Source organism: Sinocyclocheilus rhinocerous, unplaced genomic scaffold (genome assembly GCF_001515625.1).
Source record: "Sinocyclocheilus rhinocerous isolate Xijiao unplaced genomic scaffold, SAMN03320098_v1.1 scaffold1085, whole genome shotgun sequence".
NCBI lineage: Eukaryota > Metazoa > Chordata > Actinopteri > Cypriniformes > Cyprinidae > Sinocyclocheilus > Sinocyclocheilus rhinocerous.
Window position 1 is genome coordinate 424,835 of NW_015659401.1, and position 12,606 is coordinate 437,440.

Below are 12,606 nucleotides of genomic sequence, written 5' to 3' on the forward strand. Positions count from 1 at the left end.
GGGGTTTATCTGGGTTTGTGATGTCACGAACCCGGGACGTAACTTGTTGTGGTCCCTACCAGCCGTTTTTGTAGGCATTAAACTGGCAGAATTGTAAAAGACGATATCTCCGTTTGCATTGATCTTTCAGCTTCGTAACTTTACAGATATTGTTTATGCTCAAACAGCAACATTACACACTAACTAACGTTAAAAAAGTGAAATCGCAATGAACCACCCCTTTAATGCTGAATTATGGCATCTCGGTGGTTTATCAAAGAACATTACATCACAGATGTGTTGCAGCAGTCTGTCAATCCAAAAACTTGCAGACTAAAATGCCATAAACCACAAACACAAAGTTGTATGTGAAAATGTCAGGGCATGGCTAGATATGACAGCAGTTGTTACAGCAGAGGCAGCCTGGAACATATCTCTCAAAATGGTTTGTAATTTGAGTTTGTGCTATCAAGGGTTAATCATATCTTTGCTTTGGTTAAAATAACATTTTTTGAGTCTCATTTGCTTAAATGTATTCTGACCATCACAACAGTCATGTGATGGTATTTGTCATTGCGTTTGGTTTCCTTTAGGGCAGTTCAAGTGCAAAATACTAGATTAGATCACTGACTAAGACAGATCTGCAATAGGTTTCCATCTGTACTGTTCTAACCTTATTATTGCAAAGCCTAAGGGCCAGTTTTATATCAGTGTCTGTGGCACGGCCTAAGCTCCAGATCTGTGTCATTGTGTGTGTGTGTGTCTGTGGTGGGGGGATGGACGGGGTGTTTGTTTGTCCTCATTTTGTGTTGGCATGATTACTGTGCCATTTGTGTGACTGTGAATGTTTAATAGGTCAGATCAGGAGTATTAAACTGAAGTGGACAACATCGGTGTTTCTGTGTGAGATTTTATTTACTTTATACGTATATACTTAATAATGGTTATTACTTAACCATTTCAGAAAACTCTTTCCATTTGAGTTTTTATAGGCCTTATTCCCACTCTTTTTGACCAATTCAATATGACTATAAAAAATTATTTTTATTTTTATTTATTATAAAATAAAAATTTTAAACAAAATAAGAACTATATTGTAATAATTTGCAATAAAACTGTAAAATACATATTTTAAAATAAGTAATACAAATAATTTTATTTTACTCTAAAATTGCAGTACTAATATTTATGTCCAAATATCTTAATTTTCAAACAGTTTACAGTCAAGCTTTTTTGGCATGTTGCCATCACATGAAAATATGCAAAAAATTTAATTTGAGCTGCCTTTTGATATATAAAAGGTGCTGCAAAATAATAAAATGCATGTTGTTGTTATTATTATTATTACTACTACTAGTAGTATTATTTTATTAATTATTTTATTATTAATAATTTTTGTATATCATTTTGTTTGTTAGTTTTGTTGTTGTTTTTTTCCTTAACACAATTTTCTTGGATCAAAATATCCTATATCTCAATATAACTTCTTTCTCCAAAGGCACTGGAGACATAGTGACAGTAATGATCACGGAGTCCTTTGGAAAGGAGATTCTGGGTTTTCTGGAGAAGAACCAGACTGTGTTGGTATCCGTGATGGTGGGGTCACGAGGACTGCCCAAGAACATCAACCGCGGCTCCTTGGTGTTCGTCTCCATCTCCTTTATCGTACTGATGATTATCTCCTCTGCTTGGCTGATCTTCTACTTCATCCAGAAGATCAGAGACACCAGCGCTCGGGACCGCAGTCAGGTCTTACACAACATACAGTACAGTACACTGAAATACCAACCTAACACTTCTGCTTCAGTATTCTTCTGCAGCTCTTTTGAACAAAACACACAGATACACTCTCATCCTCAAGCTTGCATCTGAACGAAAAATCTGGCAAGGTTTTTAAAGACCTCTCTGATATTAACCAGGCTTATCTGACCTTCAAGAAATTCCTGTGTGTTCAAAGATAGTAGTAAATAGTGTTGGGTTCGAGTCCACCTAAGTCGAGTCCAAGTCAAGTCCGAGTCTTTAACCAATCGAGTCCAAAATGGGCTGAGTCGGACTCAAGTCCGAGTCCAACGAAACTCTATTATTTATTAGTATCTTAACATTGTTTTAACCTTTACAACTAGAAAAACGCAATGTCCATTTAAATGTAACAAAAGCAAACCTCTATTGCATCTTGCCATTTTGATTTTTGATTAATAATTAGTGTCCTCATTTTTTATGATTTTTAATGAAATATGAATTTTGAATCATCAAAATGAGTTTGTGTCTGCTTATTCTATGAATCAGTGTTTGAACCATTAAAGAAGAAACTGCATTTTAATTTCTGGGTTAAAAAAGAAAAGATAAATAATAAATGCACGCCAAAGTACACGGACCCCTTAGACAGGGCATTTAGATTTTTTTTCTTGGATGAAAATGAAGTTGTGAGGGATTAACCTGGTCTGTACAATGGCACACACTGTGTATAAAAGCCCTATACTTTCCATAAGTCACAGGCAACTCACACCTGTTTTATTTTTGAATGCATTTATAGTTACATTAATTACAATAAATTACATTATGTAAGGAATAATTGATGATGGGCCGTTGAATTATTAGAAAATAATGCACGCCCAAGGCGATTTTGGACCCATAAAAACTATTGCCGCACAGATGTTAGAAAAAGGATTTTTCTTTGAAGCAAAAAACTGCCACTAATACAAAAGCAAAAAATAAACTAATGTAATAAAACATTCTCAAGCTTACTGAAGGCAAGTAAACACTCCAAGTATTACTTACAAGCTAAATGATAAATAAATATATTACTCAAAAATACAAATTAAATAGTTTTTTTTTTTAGTTTGTTAAAACGTTTTTTAATATAGTAGTAGTAGATAGTAGCCTAGTAAAGGCTTCTAGAAATAGCCTACTAAAGACATTTCATGAAGTAATAAATGTAAAAATAATCTTCACGTATACATTCTTATTAAAGTTAAAGTGATTCAGTCAAGAGCAGTGAGTGATTTTCTCCTTTTCTTTTGTTTGATTAACATTTATGACGCAGTCGGCGGCTGCATGGTTTACGCTGTTGCTTTAAGATCTGACGCATAGATCAAATATTTTAACACATCAGTATTTCTCCCAACTGTTCAAGTTCACTTAAGACAAAATTGACTGCATTTACATGAATAGTCTCCAAGACGGGAATTTTGACATAACTTTTCGTGTAAGTGTGTAGCAATAACAGAATTTAAGAGAACTTAAGCGAAAGAACTCGGCATTCGCATGCTGACTGAGAGGCGCGTTATTCTGTGAGCGCGCTTTCGGTGTGTGAGCACAGAAACCCGTCGGCTTTCAAGTAGCCTACTGGACAAGACTTAAAAACACATGCAAATACTGAATATCCCTTTCGTAATAATGCATTGAGTCAGTGACATTTCCGTCAACTGTCCCTGGACTTGGTTAACCTCAGACATATTTTCCGAGTCCGAAAGGCTCAAGTCTGAGTAAAAATGCATCCGAGTCTGTGACAAGTCCGAGTCCTTTAAAAAACTGTACTCGAGACCGGACTCGAGTCCGAGTACCCCAACTCTAGTAGTAAATGGCACAGCCTTCCCAGCTCATGAAATCTTAATGCAGAAATGTGTGTGTGTGTGTGTGTTTGGTGACACTCTGCCTCTTCAGCGTCTAGTTCCACACACACAGACTGCTCATTACTCCACTGTAGTATTGATGTCTCTCAGCCCTTTCACTTTTACCAGACCTCTGAATTTATTACTGGCATAAACAGGCTTTAATCAAGCTGTATTAACAGCTGCTGGTATACATGTGAAATATATAAAATCAGAATCTCTTATTTACCAGTTAGATTTAAAGTAGTAGACACAGTTTATACTATGGAGGATTGAAATAAAAACACTGAGTGCATTTAAATGCAAGGCCTTGCACAGATTATGCCTAATAACCTGACCATGTGTAAGGTTACTTAAACCTTTTTTTAAGGGGGCAAGTCATAAACAGTTTCAGCATAACCTCATTTGCACATCGCTTTCTTCCTATTAACCTAATTTTGCTCTGAACATCTTTGCTAGTGTGATTATTGCTTATTCAGTCTTGTGAATACATCTGTAAATAATATGATGTCAAAACAATTTCAAAATCTAATGTAAACATTGTTTGTCTTGTCTTTATTATTATTATTATTATTATTATTATTATTATTTATTCCAAAGTGACAGTAAATACATTTATAATGTTACAAAACATTTCTATTTCAAATAAATGCTGTCCTTTTAAACTTTATTCATCCAAGAATCCTAAAAATGTATGACTGTCTCCACAAAAATATTAAGCAGAACAACTTCAACATGGATTATATTATGAAATGTTTTTGAGCTCCAAATTGATATTAGAATGATTTCTGAATGAGCTAATAATTCTAATAAATATTCTAATGCTATTTCACAATATTACTATTTAATGTATTTTTGATCAAATAAAAGCATAATTGGTGATTTATAAGAGACTTCTTTCAAAAACTTTAAAAAAATCTTACTGACCCCAAACTTTTGAATGGTAGAGTAAATGGACTGAGTATTTAGCTGATTAACATGTCATTTTAGTGTTTTGGTGGCATCTAACCTAAATGTAATCGCAAACGTTTACATACACAGGCACACACACATACTGTACCTCCCATTGACTTCTATAGTTTTTTTAATTAAGCTTATTATAATTAGTGCAGACTGACCCTAACCCCTTTGGCATTTTTAGATTTTAATTAAAACATAATTTGGCCATTTTATGAACTGTACTTGTGAAGACGTCCTCATGAATTAGTTTTAAGAGATTTATTTGTGTCTTTATTTGTGAGGACATTTTGAGACCCTTGCAAATATAGCACGCACGCACACACACACACACACACACACACAGACAGAGAAAAACCTTTGGTTTTTCCTGTAAACTGTCAGAGGTAAATCACTGAGCTGTTTATTTAGCAATAAACTGGCAGAATGAAGACCGAGGACATCTCAGAAAAAAACACTCATAAACACACACATACAATGAACTGCCCATTACAGGCTGCACTTAGAGTCTTTTATTTATGGCCCTCTCTGTCAGGCCATTCACTAACCCGGTCTAATTTGCTTTATACAATCCTGAATCCTGATAAGACACTCTGATATGTTGCTTTTATCACAATTAATATTGTTAATGCTTTCTCCTCTGCATTATTATTCAGCTCTACCTTATTTATCAAAATCTGAATTGCAATTTTTTTTACTGCTGTTCAGAGTCTTTTATTCCCCAGCTTTGTTTAGTCATTTTAATTTCCTGTTTCATTAAGTCAAGCTGTGAATCTAAAATTGTGAATTACTCTCTCCTCTCTGTCCTTTGTTACTATAGCGACGGCTGGGCGATGCTGCCAAGAAGGCCATTAGCAAGCTGAGTACCAGGACAGTAAAAAGAGGGGACAAGGTGAGGTCTTTTGACGTCATTGCTTGTTTACTTTTCTCAGGCTTGACTCTATTTATGTCATGTTCGCCAGACTATAGTAAACAGCACTGTGTCCTATTATGGAACTGTTTGTGTAATTCTCCATTCATAATGCATCTCCGTATTCCATTAAGGACTCACTGGACACGTACATACTGCAGCTAAATATAGTTGTCACTATTCTTCTGAGTGCTTAATCACATTCTTTATGCGTTCAACAACTGTATTAACTTCTGAAAAATACAAGTAGTTACAATCGCATTTACATTAAATCCAGGTTTCAGTCTAGCAGCAACCCATGCATTACAGTCTGCAAAGAGTGCATGCGGTTTAAAAGCAGACGCCTAAAGAGCATAAACAAAATGTGGCGCCTTTGGAAATTGCGATGGTGATACGTATCTGCTCACTATTATTACTTTAGAAAAAGCAAACTCAGAGCAGGTTAAATTGTTGAAATCCCTGTTTCTGTTTACAGCAAAACAAACAACACTGCACTGCATGTACTGGTTTTAACAAAACTAATGCACAGTAAATGCATCATTGCTTGCATAATAGAATGCATAATAATTTTTTTTAAAGAAATCAGAAATTAAATCAAGGATTTAATAAATTAATGATAAGTGACAGTAAATACATTTATAATGTTACAAATCATTTCTATTTTTTTTAATTTTTTTTTTTACTTTTTTGAACTTTCTATTCATCTAAGTATTTAAAAAATGTATGACAGTTTCCATAAAAATATTAAGCATCACAACGGATTTCAACATTGATGGTAATAAGTGCTTCTTGAGCACCAAATCAGCATATATTCTGGCTGCTGAAAATTCAGCTTTGTACGGAAGTTCTAAGCGGCCATGCAATATATTTTTTTTCCTTTTTGTTTTCTCGTTATCTCGACATAACAAAAGTTGTTTTCTCGTTATAACGACTTAATTTTCTCGTTATCTCGACATAACAAAAGTTGTTTTCTCGTTATAACGACTTAATTTTCTCGTTATCTCGACATAACAAAAGTTGTTTTCTCGTTATAACGACTTAATTTTCTCGTTATCTCGACATAACAAAAGTTGTTCTCTAAGTTACAAAACTGCGCCAACAGGTGGCACTATTGACCTGAATATAACTGATGGGGTGTTGTAGGCTATACTGTATGTCCACTTTACTGTACGCGTTTGGGATAATAATATTGCATGGCCGCTTAGAACTTCCGTAGCTTTGCCATCACAGAACTAAATTACATTTTTAAAATATAATTTAAAAAAGTAAACTCAGAGCAGGTTAAACTGTTGAAATCAGTTTTTCTTTTTACAGCAAAACAAACAACACTGCACTGCTTTTTGTCCTTTTTATAATTAAGTAGGGATGTAGGGATTTTTACAAAAACTAACGCACAGAATATCGATGCATATAGTGGAGCATTACTTGTATAATAATATAATGCATATTAAACCTTTGCTCAAGGTCTTAATTTAATCAATAATTGGCCATTGGCTCATCTCTGAAAATAATCTTGCTGAATGTACCACAGAGTCCAAAGACAGACATTGACCTGTGTAAAGGTGAATGACTGTCAGGTGAGCGATAAGGTAAGAAGGGTCGTGAAACGTCACAGCTGTTCGGTTTGGAAAAAGGGTGGAGCCGTGCCAGTCAGTGTGTATGATAGCCCTGTCAAGGTCAGCTCACATCAGCCATGAATAAAACATTAGTGGCCTTGGAGAAGTGCTGCAAGAAATTGAAACCTTTCATCTGAGAGAGAGAACATCTGTCTGTCTTTCTCTGCCTCTGTCTCTCTCTCTCCTTTTTCCTTTTCCTTTTCATGTGATCACATACGCATTTTTGGTCAGTTATGACGCATTTTCCAGTGATAAAGCATCCTTACAGCTTCACTGCCTTGGCTGAAGCCTCTAAGCCTCTGAGTATAAGCCATGTCCCTCTGCAGGGACTGACCGGACCAAAGTCGATGACTCTCACGCTGAGAGGGCCCCATTAGAAACTGAACACCACTCACCACAACATGACCTTGACCATGCAGAGTAGACAGGACACTGCCAGGTGACGGAAATAGCATCTAGAGTAGAGAAGATGCTTCCAGGAAGAACAGGGCGTGATATAAAATCTAGGATGATTTTTGTCACTTTCTAAATGGCTCTATGCCCAGGGAGGTCCGGTTAGCTGCCTGAGTGATGTGTTGCCTGCTACTAGAGGTATATTTATGCTATGATGATATATACCGTATTGACCCGAATATAAGACAATGTTTTTTTCTTGGAAATACATCTGAAAAAACGCGGTCGTCTTATATTCAGGGTCTAGACTTTAACATGTCAATAATACACCCACAACAATAGGTGGCACCAAATACGCATAAAACGAGTGTGCCATGAAATACGTAATGTAATGCGTGTTGTAAAGATCGAGAGTAAAAACAAAAGAAAAAGAAAACCTTACAGCTGCATGAGTCGTGACTGTCACGTTAGCCTGATGGGACCAAACTCCCTTTGTGATTTTAAACTCCCTTTGTGACGCAAGACTACAGTAAGATTTAACTTCTACTGTTAATAAGACTTTGGTAGGCTACTATTAGATGGATAGCCTAAATGTCCTAATTCAGATGGGCTACCTGTTTTTTTTTTTCTTTTTAATGGTATATCAAAAAGTGTATATTTTTTAAATGTGATTGTTAGTACATTTTACCAGTTTTTACCATACTTTCAAAACAAAAATTAAAATAGGAAAAATATGCAATATGAAAATAATTGAAGACAAAATGTGTTTTACTGAGAAAAAACAAGATGTGGTTTTTAAAAAGCCTTTTTCCAAAAGGTACATCTGGAAAAAGAGGGGTCGTCTTATATTCGGGCCAATACGGTAAATAGTATTTGAAACTGTTACTGCTGCTTGGTTTCCTGCATAATGTTTAGTCTTATAGGAAATTCATTAGCAAATTAATTAATTAGTTAGCTTTAATTTATTTCAGTTTTTTTTGTTTTTTTTTATAATTAAAGTAGTAAGACTTTAGTTTTAAAGCTTTATTTCAGTTAGTTGCAAATTCAAAATTTCTCATTTTTGTTGAAGTATAAGTTTTTCATCTGGTTTTATTTTATTTTATTTCAGCTTTATTTGAATGTCCAAAAACGATTTTTTGATCATTTTAGTTAATAATGCTGTTTATTGCTAAAATCAAATCAAATAATAAATATGCATATATCAATACATTAACATCACTACACTAGCTAATTTTTGTAATAGCTTTGTCATAATCAGGCTTTTCTTAATTGGTAATAAAGGGTTATAAAAAAACAAAATGCATGTGTAGAAATGCAGATCACTGGTCACTCCTCCAAGTAGGCAACGTTTCCTCTGTGGTGTCAAGATTCGCTTCAGACCGACCTCATAGGTCAGTCAAGTGACAGATGGGCTGAAAACAGCCAGAGAAATACAGCATCTTTGACACATTGTATCTACTAAATCTGCTGAATGATCGTTCTCTCCTGCTCAGTCACCCTGCAATAACTACATAGAGACACTGTTTACCTGAGCAGCTTCCCATAGTTTTCTCTGGGAGTTGACATGAGTTTCTAGAACCACACTGATGGAATGTTTTCCACACTACTTTCTGTTTTTATTCTATTTCCATTCCAGTATTTCCGTGTTAGGAAATTATTTGACACAAAATACAGTCGAATGTTCAGAATGGCATGCTATCATACCTTATATTAGGAATGGAGTATGCCGTAAGTGTACTGTGCAGAGTATGCACATTTATGGTGCACGTGGAATACCCAGATGACCTACTTCATTTACCAAATATACTGCTTCCCATAATACAATGTGCTTGTCTTGACCTTTCTTTTTTACTTAAGTGTCCCTAGATTTGTAAAACTAATGTGTCTAAATATTTTAATGTTGTGAAAACTTTTACACAATTAGAATATTACACATTTTCCTGCCTGCTTTATGGACAAAACAAGATTTGATGTGAGATTAAATCTTATTTTATTACTCTCAGTAACAGGTGGCTGTGTATATGATATTTATTTTTTAATTAATGGTCACATGATAAAAATGTGCACTATATCAGGACTATTAGGTTTCCTTCTTTTTTTGATCTTGTGACATCCAGTGATAAACAACAGAACATTGCAATGGTCACTTGGTTTCTATTTCTGTGGTGTGGTGCTGAGTAGCATTGGTCAAAAATGCAGCTGCACATAACAATTTTAAAAACAATTGCTTAGAATGTGTCTTGTCGGACAGCATTTACACTTTAAGTGTGGTCAATGGTCATTTATTGGTTTTTGGCTTCTGTTAAAATGATTTTTGCTAGTTCTTGCCATTTGACATAGTCCTATTCTTGTTTGACTGGCAAATGATCCTAAAACTTCCCTGATGTACCCTGCATCTGTGTCCTAATGTTACTTCTAATGTTGACAATTAAATTTTTCACTACATCTTTACTCATGAAAAGGCTCATCTTTATTCTTTTTTTTTTTGTGTGTTCATGTCTTGCAGGAAACGGAGCCAGATTTTAATCATTGTGCTGTGTGCATTGAAGGTTATCAGCTAAACGATGTGGTCCGCATCCTACCTTGCAAGTAAGTGTGTGTGTGTGTGTGTGTGTGTGTATGTGTGTGTGTGTGTGCGTGCGCACAAATGTATATAGTTTTGCTTTGTTGAATAAAGGCAATGCAATATCCACTTTATTTTAACTTGCAAATTAACTTTTTTTTTTTTTTAATGCTGATCTACTATTTCTTACTTTCTCTTTTTTGTTTATTAATGGACTACTACTACTACTAATAATAATAATAATGTTTATTAATATACATTTCTTTCATTCTCTTTTGTTGTTGTTGTATATCAGCAATAATAATAATTACATTTATATTATTGTTATCCTTAATGTTTTTATTCAGAATTTAAATAGAAACTGCCCGTGTTATGGTCATAAATTATAAAGATTTTTCCATTTTAAAGTCTTGGCTTATGTTGTCCACTGACAAAATCTGTTTGCATTGCCCAATGCAATTTGGTTTTCACTCCAGACTTTGAATAATGCTCAAATGACATTTGGAGAGAGAGGGAGGGAGAGAGAAAGGGAGATCAGGGGTCACTTGCTGTTGTGAGATGTGAGTTTGTTGAGGAAATATGGCACTGCTGTGGCTGTGAATCAGTGTGTGTGTGTGCGTGCGCACAAATGTATATAGTTTTGCTTTGTTGAATAAAGGCAATGCAATATCCACTTTATTTTAACTTGCAAATTAACTTTTTTTTTTTTTTAATGCTTTTTTTAATCTACTATTTCTTACTTTCTCTTTTTTGTTTATTAATGGACTACTACTACTACTAATAATAATAATAATGTTTATTAATATACATTTCTTTCATTCTCTTTTGTTGTTGTTGTATATCAGCAATAATAATAATTACATTTATATTATTGTTATCCTTAATGTTTTTATTCAGAATTTAAATAGAAACTGCCCGTGTTATGGTCATAAATTATAAAGATTTTTCCATTTTAAAGTCTTGGCTTATGTTGTCCACTGACAAAATCTGTTTGCATTGCCCAATGCAATTTGGTTTTCACTCCAGACTTTGAATAATGCTCAAATGACATTTGGAGAGAGAGGGAGGGAGAGAGAAAGGGAGATCAGGGGTCACTTGCTGTTGTGAGATGTGAGTTTGTTGAGGAAATATGGCACTGCTGTGGCTGTGAATCACTGCCCTGTCAGACCTGCTCTGCTTATTTTTAGCAGCTCAGCTTCCAGTGACCTCTAGGCAGCCAACAAACAAACATACACACACATTTAAAATTACAAACAAATACACACTATTCATGCACAGTGTATTAAAGGAATGTGACATATAGTATACACACACACAAATACACAAACATGCCCTTTCCTACAGTTTCAGACACCATCTGTCGAGTATGACCCGGTCACACAGCTGGAAGTCTTGCTGCTAATTTTGTGGATCACCTTACACCAAACATGCATACTGTACATTATCATATGTTATAACTGCTTAAGTAGATACACTGTGAGCGGCAACGTGTAGGAACTCACCAGTTTTGTCATGATTACTGGTTTGTTGTCATTCCTTCCTCTTTTTGACAGACATAACTTTGTTGCTTATGTTTTTAGCAATTGAGATGCTTCCTTTTAACGAGATAGTTCACCCAAAAATGAAACTTTTGCCTTTTGCTCACCTTCATGTTGTTCCAGACCTGTATGATTTTCTGCTCTTCATCCCTTTTCATTTTATGAAGTATCTTGGACATTCTGCTAAATATCTCCATTTATGTTTGATGCTAGAATGTCAGTCATACAGGTTTGGAATGAGTAAATGATTTGAAAGATTTAAAATAAAAAATAAAAAATTGGGTGAACCATCTCTTTAAGTATAGTATCAGTCATCTCTCCACGATATCTACTGTACCATTGCATTAATATTTTTCTCTTTTCATCCACACCCACTCACATTCTATCCTTATTATCTCTTTCGCTCCCTCTTTCAGTCTCTACAACTGTACAGCAGCGATGAAATGCTAATCCAGGGCCTGGTTAATTGCATTTTTCTCTGCTTACGACTGAATCACTGCTTCACTCCAGTCAGATCAAATAACACACTCATGAGTTGCAGCTTGTGCTGCCTCAGACAGCTGCTGGCATCCAGCAACAAACCAGTCTGAAACTCTTAGTCATAGTGAGAAATGGTTGGATGACCATCCAGTAGGGCTGCACAATTAATCAAATTTCTAATCGCAATTACAATTATGGATGCCACAATTACGTAATCGTTCAAAGCGGCAATTAATCGTTCAAAGTCCACTTATGTTATTCTGCACACTTAAGATATGTTTTTTCTTTTTACATGTTATCTTAAGGGTTTTTCCATTGTTTTAGTTTTAGTGTAACATTATGATACCATTCATATTTTTATTTAAAGAAGAAGCCAACCCGATGTATATTTGACATTTGAGGCTTAATACTATAGAAAAGCACTAAAGGTTTTTCAGTTAGAGTGTTTTCAGCTTGTTTATTTTCATATAAAAATACGGCATGCAGTTGCATCAAACAATGGTATAAACATCATTCAATGTAAATTGTGATAATCGTAATTAATAAATCGCAATTACAA

At 34.7% G+C, this 12,606-nt stretch overlaps 1 protein-coding gene across 4 annotated transcripts in view; it reads left to right on the forward strand.

Moving 5' to 3' along the window:
* LOC107723823 (E3 ubiquitin-protein ligase RNF130-like) overlaps positions 1-12,606 on the forward strand; it is a 62,689-nt gene that overhangs the window by 35,273 nt on the left and 14,810 nt on the right. For all 4 annotated transcript variants that reach the window (XM_016532533.1, XM_016532534.1, XM_016532531.1 and 1 more), the window contains 3 exons: positions 1,478-1,728; positions 5,368-5,439; positions 9,973-10,055. In XM_016532533.1, coding sequence (XP_016388019.1) covers positions 1,478-1,728; positions 5,368-5,439; positions 9,973-10,055 — 406 coding nt within the window. The remainder of the gene's footprint in view (positions 1-1,477; positions 1,729-5,367; positions 5,440-9,972; positions 10,056-12,606) is intronic.